Consider the following 12,199-nt stretch of genomic DNA (forward strand, 5'->3'; position numbering starts at 1 on the left):
GCCGGCGGCGCTCCCCCGGGGCCAGCCGCGCTCCTCCGCCCCGGCCGCCTCCCTCGCTCGCTCCCTCCCTCGCTCGCTCGCTCCCTCCCTCGCTCCCTCCCTCCCTCGCTCGGGCTCGTGGCGACCTGATACAAGTTGAGCGCGCTTCCAGAAAGATACTGACGCGGAGCAGAGGGGGAGAGGCGGAAGAAGCAAGTGGATAATGTCAACCCCGAGCAGATTCAAAAAGGACAAAGAGATTATAGCGGAGTATGAAAGTCAAGTGAAAGGTAAGCGGCTGTGCGCGGGGGGCGCCGCCCCTCCGCGAGGGGCTCGGCGCGCGGCGGCCGCGGCGGCCGCCCCTTCCCTTCGCTTCCCTTCCCCTTCCCCGCGGCTGCGGGCTGCGGGCCGCGGGCGGCCGCTCCGCGCTGCCTCAACTTGGGCGGCGGCGGCGGCGGGGCCCGGGGCGGCGGCGGGCGGCGGCCGTTGCTCCGCTGCGCTGCGCTCCCCCAGCGGCGCCCGTCCCTGTGAGGGAGCGGGGCGGCGGCCGGCGGCGGTTAACGGCCGCCCGGCCCAGCCCGAGCACCTGGCCTCCGTCGGTGGGGATCGGTAACGTTAAAAAGGGGAGGAAAATAAAATGAGCGGAAAAAAAAAGAAAAAAAGAAAAGGCTTGTCAGGAAAACTGAAGCTAGAGACAATAGTAAGCCATGCCCCCTTTTTTTGAAGGCACATGGCAGTTTCCCCCCTATCCTTCCCTTAGGATTATACTTTCTGTGTTGGGCTACAGATGTTGGCTAATAAAGAAATATCGCTGACTATTGAATGAGCCCTTTCAGCAATCCCAGGAAGTATTTCAGCCTCCCATCGCCTGGCTGTATTGCATCCAACTATTGTGCCGAGAGCAGTGCCGGCGGAGCCCGGCTTTTGCTGCTGACACTTCCCGAACCGTGTGGTTTCCTCGCTTATCCTTTTCTCCAGTGCAAATGGCCTTGGGTGGCACRGAGGATGAGAAAGTATCGCTGTGGGCGGTGGGGCGTGTGCGTCTGGCTACGCGTCCTTTTCTTCTTGATGCTCTCGGTGAATATATTGCATAATGTGCAAATTGCACTGAATTTATACTTCGAGGATGGATGTGGACATGAAATGCAGCGTTTAAAAGCTCTGTAACGCTCGAACGCTGCTTATTCAAAGGATGTGGGTGTGCTCTTTCGGTCCCTCACAAGGGCCCGGCATCTGTGCCATGCAGGGACCACGGGTGTCCCCGCACRGAGCCCATCGGGCTTCAGGAGCCTTCTGCCCAGCACGCAGGGCTGAGGGCTGCTGGGCCAGGGGGTCTCAAAGGAGGTGGATCTCAGCTGTTCAAAGATCTGATCAAAGACTTTCTCTAATTTCACAGTATTTTTTTCCTCCTACTTGATCCTGCTGTAAGATCAGATTTCCAAGACAATTCTTAGGTTTTCTTTGGCTTTTTCTCTTAAGAGGAAAGAGGTAGTTTTTCAGTTTTCCGCCTTCCTCCCAAGCTTAACTTTTTTTGTGAAAATTACCTGTTTTATGGATGAAAGCCTTTTGAGGTGCAGGAAAGTACTTAGGCTTAAAATAGGAGACCTGCCCAGTATGTGGGCAATGAGCAGTGAGGGCTCTTCTCCAAGGTGGCAGGCCAAGTGTCTGCTTGAAAGGGGCAGAGCTGAGAAGGACCTCRTGTAGCTGATAAACTCGCTGCCATTGAGCCTGAAGGGCTGGTGCTCCTACCTCTCTGTGGAGATGTTTCATATTAGTCTTGATCATTCAGCAGAAAAAAATATTTAAAATCTTAATCCCTTTGCAGGGTGTGCAGACTGATCTCTCTCTACTTCTAATACGACYGTCACAAGCTCAGTGTTCATTAACTATAGCTAGTTGCTATGTAAGCCATTATGTTCTCATGAGTAAAGAATTTGTAAAGAAAATATACTGTGCCCTTCAGCTACATATATTGTCTAATTTCATAAACAACAAATACAAAGGTGACAAGCATCTCTGATAACCCGTCTCTCCTTTGGTGTCACAGTCCTCCTTCAAGAGGGAAGTGGCATTTGTAAACATGGTTTACTGGGAATTTTGGCTTGTATTGCTTCTTCGTGGCATTCTGGGATGTGAGTGGTCACTGGTCCTGACTGTCTTGCTTAAGCTTGTTGATTAGCTTGTTTGAAAAGGTATGCTGGGCAAGATATCATAGCCAGAACTTCTTTTTCTTTAACCAGTATCACTACGATTTTACGATTTTATTTCAGATGATAAGAACTCTTTGTACCCAGACATAAATAATTCTCGATGCTAGCTTTCATGATAACAAAGTAGTGATATCATTGTGTGATATCTTGAAAATCTTTTGGATATTAGAGAGGTCTGCTGGCTAATTAGCCAGCAAGGTGACTGTAAGGTGATGTAAAGGCAAGAAGCCCAGGTCTCWACCAACTACCCCCAATTTCATGCATTAGGGAAGAACAGGTATGGCCAAAATACCTTTGCTGCTCATGATTTCTGGTGTTTCCAATGGCTAGCTGATTTCTTATTGCTGATGTATGTAGTTGCCTGAAAGATGTGGATGATTTGGCAGCAAACTGTTGATTTGAGGTCCTTTGGATGAGCACACACACAAAGTAGTGTAAGACTACATATATCCCTTACCTTGTTACGMGATTGCACAGAGCCTAGTGTGCTAAACACCAGTGCTGGCAATTCAAAAACTATACCATTCATATGTGTGTTTGCAAATCCAGTGTGAAATATATCTCAATATTGATGCTGAAGAAAAAGGGGCCTCTAGTGTTCATGACTAGGAGAGTATGTATGCGGTGCCCTATTTGGAAATGAAGATTTAACAGCGTCGTTCTTCACATARCTTCTCTGCTGTTCACTCCTCAAATAAAAAGCAGTAACAGATGTTAATTGTTCTGCCTAGTTCCTGGGTGGTGTAAATTGACAGCTACTCCTTGGACTTTTAGTAATATCAGTAGAATACCTGTTGCTATAGCAGTGATCATATAGAAGAAGTAGAAGGACTGCAAATGTCACCTGTTTGTCAAGCTAAGTGGGCAAGGTACTTCTGACTTAGGGGCAGAACACCATACCGTTTGGGTTTTTCTGTATGGTCTCATATCCTTCTTGTTCTTGAAGCTAACATCTATCAGCAAAAGTAGACATACCATCATTGTAAAAATAAAGGAATTATTTCCAGTCTTGTTCAACTTATTCATCAGTGGCCTGGATGAAGGGACAGCATGCCTCCTCAGCAAGTTTGATGATGATAAGCAACTGGGAGCAGCAGCTGATACACCAGAAGGCTGTGCTGCCATTCAGAGAGATCTGGACAAGCTGCAGAATTGGGCAGAGAGGAGGAACCTTATGAAGTTCAACAAGGGCAAGTGCAGGGTCCTGCACCTGGGAATAACCCCATGCACCAGTACAGGCTAGGGGTTGACCTGCTGGAAGGCAACTCTGCAGAGAAAGACCTGGGMGTGCTGGTGAATGACAAGTTGACCATGAGCCAGCAATGCGCCCTTGTGGCCAAGAAAGCCAATGGTCTCCTGGGGTGCACTAGGAAGAATGTTGCCAGCAGGTGGAGGGAGGTGATCCTGCCCCTCTACTCAGCCCTGGGGAGGCCTCATCTCAAGTACTGTGTCCAGTTCTGGGCTCCCTAGTACAAGAGAGACATGGAGCTCCTGGAGAGAGTCCAGCGTAGGGATATGAAGATGATCAGAGGGCTGGAGCATCTTTCTTATGAAGAAAGGTTGCGAGAGCTGAGCCTCTTCAGCCTGGAGAAGAGAAGACTGAGAGGAGATCTTATCAATGTCTACAGATACCTTAAGGGAGGGTGTCAAGGGGATGGGGCTGGACTCTTTTCAGTGGTGCCAAGCAACAGGACAGGAGGCAATGGGCACAAACTGAAACACAGACAGTTCTGTCTGAACATGAGGAAAAACTTCTTTACTGTGAGAGTGACAGTACACTGGAAGAGGTTGCCCAGAGGAGTTGTGGCRTCTCCTTCTCTGGAGATATTCAAAACCCCCAAGACATGATCCTGTGCAACATGCTGTAGATGACCTGCATGAGCAGGGGGGTTGGACTACATGATCTYCAGAGGTCCCTTCCAACCTCAACCTTCTGTGATTCTGTGAATTGTGCTCACTCTCTTTCTTGCACATCCTTTAGATAGCGGAAGGATATGATGTCTTAGATCATATTACACAAGTTAGGTCTGGGTCGATGGATACCTATACACATTGTTTTGGGGGATTAAAGGGTATTATGACAATATGGGGACCTTAATTTGTAAAGATGTTACAGTGGGTGGGAATTATTGCTTGGTTCTATAATTCTTACTAGTTGGAAATGAGCTATCTTGATACACTTCTATTCCGCTATGACTTGCTACTTCATAGTTTTGTACAAACACCTATTTCTCAGCACTATTTCACCATCTAATTCAAAAACCTTAGGAAGGGCATCAAGATCTTACATATTCCAGAACATTTTGACAGTTTTGAGGAACAATTTACATTATTGGTAAGATGGCTTGGGCAATGTGCAKTGTAGACCTTTTTTTCAGGTGTTGGGTGACTGAGTAACATAGCTTCTTATACTGTCCTTGATCATCCAGACTGTAAATTGCATGTATTTTTTTGGAGAACGTGATAATTTTATAGGGGCTCTGAAGCCATTAGAGGCTGTTCCTTCTTTTTCTGTGCAGATGGGTGTTCTACTAATTTTGCAGTTGGCTGGAGATACGGTGGCTTGGTGCTACTGGAGCTAGAGAGAACCTGGTTTAAATGACCAATAGACTTGTTGTTTAATTAGGAGTGTAGTCACATTACTTTTCTGATACTTAGACTTATTTAGGTTTATGTACAGCACTCCTTAACTCAAAGCTATTTGTTCACTCAGTTGAGTATTATAAATTGTTATTGTTATTATTACACCTTATTTTTTCCTGAGGACCAACTGGTTCTTGGTTTTACTGTTAATATAATGTAGTGCCTGTTGATAATGTTACTGAGCACCTGTAGCAGTGAAGAAATACTAGAGCATCCTGTGGTGTCTGCATGAGTATCTCAGCTATGGTGAATGGTGAGTTAGTGAGATCTTGAATACCTGGCTCACTTCAGAAGTCTGTCTCTTCAGAGACCAAGTAAGTAGCAGTAGCAGAGGATCAGGAAAGCCTCTCGATAGACTTAAGATGATTCACATGTTAAACTGGCATGTCTGCCTTCTTAAGACTTGTAGCTGGCCTTCCGAGCACAAGAGAAATATGCTTTATATGAATAAATGTGATTATTTAGGTCTATCTGCAGATCCTCTGTATGGTTTGAAGTGTTGTGGATCTTTGCAGTCTTCAACTGCACACACTTACACAACTACATCTGTAACTGAATTGGACTAGGAGAAGAGCCACTTGGATGTTTCCGTTTTCCACCTTCATTTTCCAATTGGGAGTGACAGACTGAGTGGAAATAGGTTGCTTTAAAAATTTAGGTCAAAAAGCAACTTTGTGAAGGGAAACACTTCCCTAAAACAATRTTTATGTGGTCTTTTTCTGAACAAAATGCTTCTATTTTCCAAGAAACAATTTATTAGAACTCTGTATTGTATGGACTAATTCCCTTTTTTCGGAAGAATGAAAAAAACTTCATAACGAAAAATTAGCTAATAATGCCTTAGATGCTGTCAGAACTCTTAAGTTTCTTTTCAAAACATTTTGGTGAAGGAATGCTGATTTCTAGTGTTTCAAGTTTCTAACAGTTCTGTRGATGTTTTTCTGATCAAAGGATGTGATTACAATGACTGTTGTCTTATACAAAAGACTGTTGTCTTATATTGTTCTCCATGTCATTTTTTGATTGGAGTTAAATGTTCAAGAAACAAGTTAATGAAGGGTAGTTCCTTACCTTTTTCTGTTACTTCCTTTTTGGTTTCTGATTCTTCGCTTCAAAGTACAAATCTCCAATTGTCTAGCTAAATATTAATGATTTGTAGTTGGTTGCTCTGTTGAAAGAGGTATCTGCAAGTTTATATACTTCAGTCGTGAACTGAACAGTCTTTCTTTATTTTCTAACCTACATATTCAGTGTCCTTTCTCTTCTCGTAGCATTTTGAAAGAGATGTAAGGAACTTGTTTTAGCTGAATTCTGCACACCAARTTATTGGAGGGGTGTAACCCTACAAAAAGGCTACTTCTCAAAGATCAAGATTTAAGAACTTTAGTGATTTTGGCCTCTTAGCCTTCCCATTTATTACAGAAAAAATGCCCTTTTCTATACTTCCAGAGTCAAGAAAACAGACCTTTTCCTTATTTGACTACACACTGTAGATGATGTGTCCCAGTCCTGCTGTGAAACTACATTTCATGCTTTACTTGTTTTTGAAGATCTATAAAGTCCTAATTACTATAGCACACATAAAATGGCCAGAAGTGAATGGATTGCCTGACCAGTATTTCTTGCTTAAAAATATTTTATATTCAAAAGTTTACTACATATGGCAATCATAATGCAYATGTAATACGCAAGTCTTGTCATTTTCTGTAGACCTGCACTTTCSTTGTTAGTCTTTAAGAAGGCTTTAACTTGCCTCTGAACTTGAAGCAGTTTGGATCCTTTTAGGATTGCTTCTGTTGGGCTTTTTTCMTTTCCAAATGTATTTTCTGCATGATATTTCACTGTTGCATAGTAAGGTTCTAAGTCATGTGAAGGTTCATTTAATTTCCTACCATTATCTTTTATTGGTCACTTTTTATGAACTGAAGTATTAGTTGCTAATAAAATCAAACGTATAGCTTGGAAGTGGCTATAATAAGACAGAATGGGATCTGAGCTTCACCTCATTTTCTGCCTCAAACTTTGCTTGGGTTAGGTTTTGTCTCTGTGAAAACTGATTTCCCTGTCACTCAGAGGTGATGGATGGTAGCTCTGGAAAAAAGTGGGTCAGTGCAGTTGATACTGGATAAGAAATCCCCTGCTGACCATTACAAAACCTATTAGAAATCACTGACCCTGACTTGACAGCAGAGCACACCTAATCTCTGTTTTGGCCAGGACTGGGCATGGGGGGAGTGCAGGTGGGCCCAGGCAGGTGTCAGTGGAAGTGCCTGCAGGGGTGGGTCTGCCCTTTGCCTTTTCATCCAGCCACGCTATCCCACATCTAACCTTTCTGGTCTCCGTAGTGGAAATTAGTGCTACTTTATCTTGTATTAATCCCTATTAGACCCTAATCTACTCTTACTGCTTGGCTTTCGTGGAGCAAATTAGGCTTGGGGGGGGGGCTTGTTTTCGTCTGCCAGCAATTAGCATAAACATGCAGCAGGGCTCCTTGCAAATGGTGTGTGGCTCCCCTTTGCTTTGGAGAGGTTTTATTCCAGTGGCAGCATTTCATCTGTGGCCAGCTTCTCCCACCTTGCCAGCTGTCAAGCCAACTTTCCTGGGACCCTTCCATGCCCTGGGCTAGGTCTGATCCGATCACGTACTGAGCGCCTCCGAGGCGAAGCTGGCTGGCTGTCCTGGCTCTGTGCTGGGTAGTCGGTGAGCCACGAGGCATGAGCAGCCTACTGTGCCTGAAGTGACCTGTGCCTTTTTCTGCTCCGCTTCTTGTCTCTTGGGCACCGTGCTAGCCTCCCACARCAAGGAGGCTGCGGGGCTGTGCGTGCACAGAGGAGGAAGAGTTAAAACCAGAATCTAGAGGCAGCGGCTGGAGGCACAGTGGCCAGGCATAGCTGCCTTTGTACCATGAAGGAGGGTGGGGATGGTGGGCTGGGCAGTGGCACGTAGCTGAGAAGAAGGACAGAGGGCGGCTCACAGCTGAGAGCACGAGGCCWTCGTTTTCTGGGCAAGAGGCACAATAGTCTGGGCAGGAAAGCTGGTATCTTTTACATCGTATCTGTGTTTATATAAGTATATATATGTATATGTATATATTATATCCAAGATTATATCTGGCACAAAAGCCAAAGGAGTTGATTATKGCTGCTCTTTTTCCTTTGTTTCCAAGCTTTAAACAACTGTAGGCTGTTATGGCAGTTTGTGTGATGGCTTGGTCCTGTGGGAGTGCTCTAAGACAAACAAATCCGCTTTGAACTGTTCTAATGGGAGCGGTAACCCTGAGACACCACTTCCTCAGGAATCTGCTGTTTTCGGCAGCTTGTAGACATACAAGTGTGTCAYGAGATTGTGATAGCCACCTGGTAGACTAAAGGTGGGATATTACTTTTTACCTATGTTCCACTCATCCATCTTGTCCAGGACAAAACACTAGTACTGTTGAGCATTTTCCATTAGCTAGAGTTTAACTGAATGACAAAATCTTTTCTTAGTCCCTTCTCTCCCCTTAGTTCAAGTGATTACCATTCAAAGGTATGCCAGTATGAATTTCAAGGTGCAGTATTCAAGCTTCCATCATACAGCCCACTGGAAATCTGGCTTTTACCTTGTTGGAAGGATGGGGTGGTTGTTTAATACATCCTGGGGTTCAGACTCAATCTCTTTATAACCAAACATGAGCATGTTTCAGAAATATTTTTAAGCAAATAAACATTAGTTAAGCAGAACACTAGTTCTGCTTCCAAGAACCCTCTTATATATGTGAAAGTCAGTGACTTGGTATTACTTAGTCTGCTTGTCCATGGATGCAAACATTATAAGGAAGAATTTGTCTTCTCCAGAAGGAGAAAATGCTTGTTTTGATTCATGGTYAGCATAATAAAATCACCCAGCTCTGTGTATGTTAATGAGATAGGTGTTGCAGGTAGGGAAAGAAGATTCTCTTCCAGGTCTTTCCTTTGAAACATATGTGCAAGAAGACAGACCAGCCTCCTGTGTCAGAAAGAAATCTCTGGGAAACAAGCATCAGCAAAACCACTAACTACTCCCAGAAAATGCTGTGGAGACAGTATATGCTTTATGACTTAACTCTATAATAAAGACTGAAATGAGTTTAGGACAGCCTGTGGCATTATTTTCTGACTCTATCCAATCCAGGACAGTGCAGTTGACCTGATTTTAATGAAGTCCYTGTGTAGGTGTGCAGGTGCTTAATTTGCATTTATCTTGAGCATAGTATGATCATGTTATTCATCCATTCAGCTTTCATCAGAATATCTTCATAAATTCTTTTATGCCGCCTATTCCTGACCAATAAAACCTGTTTCAGCTGCAACCTCTTAGACTTTTCATTACAGATGTAGAAGTGCTGACAAGCAGGCAAGAGAGCTATATTAGCATATTAAGCAAAACCTTTTCAAATATGCTAGACAAAATTAATTAAAATTTAAAAATTAATTAATTTTTTTTATTRTGAAATAGAAGTAAAGTTACAAAACTATACTTAGAACACATTTGGTAGAGTACTTCTTGTAAACCTTATTGGGAATAAAAAATAAATGCAGCTGACTTACCGGATGGTGACTTCCAGGAAATAATGATTGTTATCCTTCACATAATCAGCTGCTGTGGGAAACATTAGTGACTACTACAGCTTCATGTAAATGGACTGTCCAGACTACTTAACTGATGCAGTGCTTGCTCATCTGAATTACTCCATGTGAAGGGTCTACTAGTGGTTCATTGGTCTGTATTGTGTTGGGAGACTTCAAAATGCTGCTTTAACTTGTTTCTCCAAGCCACCAGAAATGGAGTAACATGTACTTYTTTTTTTCTTTTGCTTTGTCCATGTATTAAACTAAATTAGATGTGCTGATCCCCTGTACTTTCCAGTGTGCATACTTTTGTGTGGTAAAAGAAATCTGTCTCTAATGTTCTAGCTAGCTCCAAAGTTATCTACTTCCTGAAAATCAGAGGAATCTGCTCAGGTTTACAAAAGTGCAGAATACAGCGAAAGACTAATAAGATTGAATAATAGCTTTTATATGACTCTGTTCTTTCAACAACCTCTCTTCCTTCAGTCCTTGCTTCTCTAATTTTCTCCTCTGCCTGCCTTTTAAAAGAGAAGAAAGGATAAATAGTCTAAAGCATTAGGTGAGAAACAAGATAAAATGAGTGTCCATTCAGTGTGCAAGATGAGAAGGCATCCAAACCAAAACTTTTCCGACTCAGCAGTTAAGTTACTGCTTTGGAAATAGTAGAGAAATCAAAAGGATTGCAATTGGCTTAATTAATTGCTCTATATTGTAGTACAAGAAGATACAGTATCTGCATTTTCTGCTGCAGAAACCTTCAGCTTTTCATCATTAAGTTAAGGGCTTTTGTTTGTTTGTTTTTCAAGATGCCAACTGTCCAGTAAATAATCTTTTAGGAAAGATTATATGATATATTTGCCTKTGAGAGGAGGTAGGACTTGATGACCCACACAGTCCCTTTCCTGAAGGTCCTTTGTTTCTAGTAGCTCAGGGCACTGTGTTAGACAGCTGTCTAATGCATCTAATCATCATTCTCCTTGCTTGTTAGATAGATACTCTGCAATACAGGTCTCTATCAAAATGTGCTGTGGCTATGTTGATAGGAATAAAGTTACTATTCCTTTGTATTCCTTGGAATAAAGTTATTCCTTTGACAGTATTTATGCATTCAAAATACATACTAAAAAGAAGACGTTCTTACTCTTGTTACAGGGTAGTTAAAGTAATAATGAAGTATTAGAAGTGTTTAGATGGTGCAGCACACTTTYCCTCTTGGAAATTACTATTTTCATGATTCGTCGGAATCAAAGTATATAAGCACTTGTTCACAGGTGGCTTGTACCTGTGTCAGATTGGTGTACCTGCATTTTTGGCACCAATATTGTCAGYTCTGTGAAGAACCAGCTATGTAACAGAGAGCTAGCTTGTTTGTTCTGTGTTGTGAGTGGAGAGTCCCTATGTTTTTTTTCTAACGTGTGTTGGCTTTGCTGCCCAATAGACCACTTGAGGTTAAGAACCAAAGTAATAGGATTGTATGTATTATGTGCCTTTTCAAGGCTGCCTTCATGTATTTATGCCTTCCTAATTTCCAAGTAACAGTGCATAAAATTAGTTAGATTCTTAACGTCATGACAGAACACAGAACAAAAGTGTTAATCTGCTCAGATAATCTTGCACTGAACACATAACAAAGTGTAGAGTGGGAAAAGACCTGCTCTGCAGAAGAGATGAGAGATCCTAGTGCAGGTCCCTTTTCTACAGCCCATACAGGGGCTCCTCTCCTCTGGGTCTGCTGTGAAGGAGTCCTCATGGTGGCTCCAGCCATCCCGCGCACCCAAACTGCGGCTTCTCCCAGCAGCCTGCTGTGAGCAGTCGCTGCGCGTCTGCAGTTGAGCTCCTCAGATTATAGTCACTTGTAATCCTTTAATTACCACCTACTTCTGAAGCCATGATGTTACAGTTACAGGTCAAATCCTGTGGTTCTTAAGCAGATCCCGCATTGCTATCTTTAACTTTGCTTGAAGGAGAGTGGCATACGCTACTCCAGACAAACTTGATCTTTTGGCTCTATTTAGAAATAAGCAGCCAGGGGCATCCTGAACCATCCTGTTCTCTGTGYCTGACTTTAATGGAAGTTTACTTGGCTGGAGTCTAGAAGGTTAGCTCTCTGTATCAGCAAACTGTTGTTAGAACCAGGGCCTATACATTGGGCATATGGAATAAAATGTTATTTTTTCAGGTTTCTGTTGAGGTTGAGAGGTTAGGGAGTGTGAGAGTTGGGGGGGTTATTGGTTTTGTTCCAATCCTTCTTTGAGGCTTCTGGCTGCTTCAGGTTTCTGCTGCCAAGGCTTTCACGTGTTGTCATGTGAACCATTCTGAGTAAGGGACCTCAGGAAGGCACAGTGTCTGGCTTTCTGGAGATGTCCCTGGTATTTATGAGAAGTAAAGAAGAGAAATATGAAAATGTTAATGAAAGAAATGTGGACAAATACTGTTTGGGGGTGTCACTTGCTCTACTTCTACCTGATAACATAACAAAACTAAAAGTGAATACTGAATTATGTTTCATGATGGCTTACTGTTCTTAAATGCAGAAAACTGGAGCTCTTATGAGACTTTTTCTACATATAAAAAGACCTGGTGAATTCTAGGTAGGTAGCACAGATGACCTAGACTGCAGTGAGGCATGTAGTACTGAGAGGTTGTGAAAGAGCAGGAGTACTTCTGACCATTGAAGACCAAGTAGCTTCTGTGTGCAAAATTTGCTTAGCAGCTTTTGCCTGTTTTTCAGAGCATCTCTCAAGGAAACCTTTCTAGACAATTCCTGGTGACTGCTTT

General features: G+C 43.1%; 1 protein-coding gene across 2 annotated transcripts in view; it reads left to right on the forward strand.

Moving 5' to 3' along the window:
* The first annotated feature begins 6 nt into the window (after positions 1–6).
* Positions 7–12,199, forward strand: part of SRGAP1 (SLIT-ROBO Rho GTPase activating protein 1) — a 152,899-nt gene continuing 140,706 nt past the window's right edge. For both annotated transcript variants that reach the window (XM_085323847.1, XM_085323848.1), the window contains exon 1: positions 7–269. In XM_085323847.1, coding sequence (XP_085179973.1) covers positions 203–269 — 67 coding nt within the window. In that variant the 5' untranslated portion in view covers positions 7–202. The remainder of the gene's footprint in view (positions 270–12,199) is intronic.

Source organism: Rhea americana, unplaced genomic scaffold (genome assembly GCF_003343005.1).
Source record: "Rhea americana isolate MKP2758 unplaced genomic scaffold, rheAme1 scaffold_88, whole genome shotgun sequence".
Classification (NCBI taxonomy): domain Eukaryota; kingdom Metazoa; phylum Chordata; class Aves; order Rheiformes; family Rheidae; genus Rhea; species Rhea americana.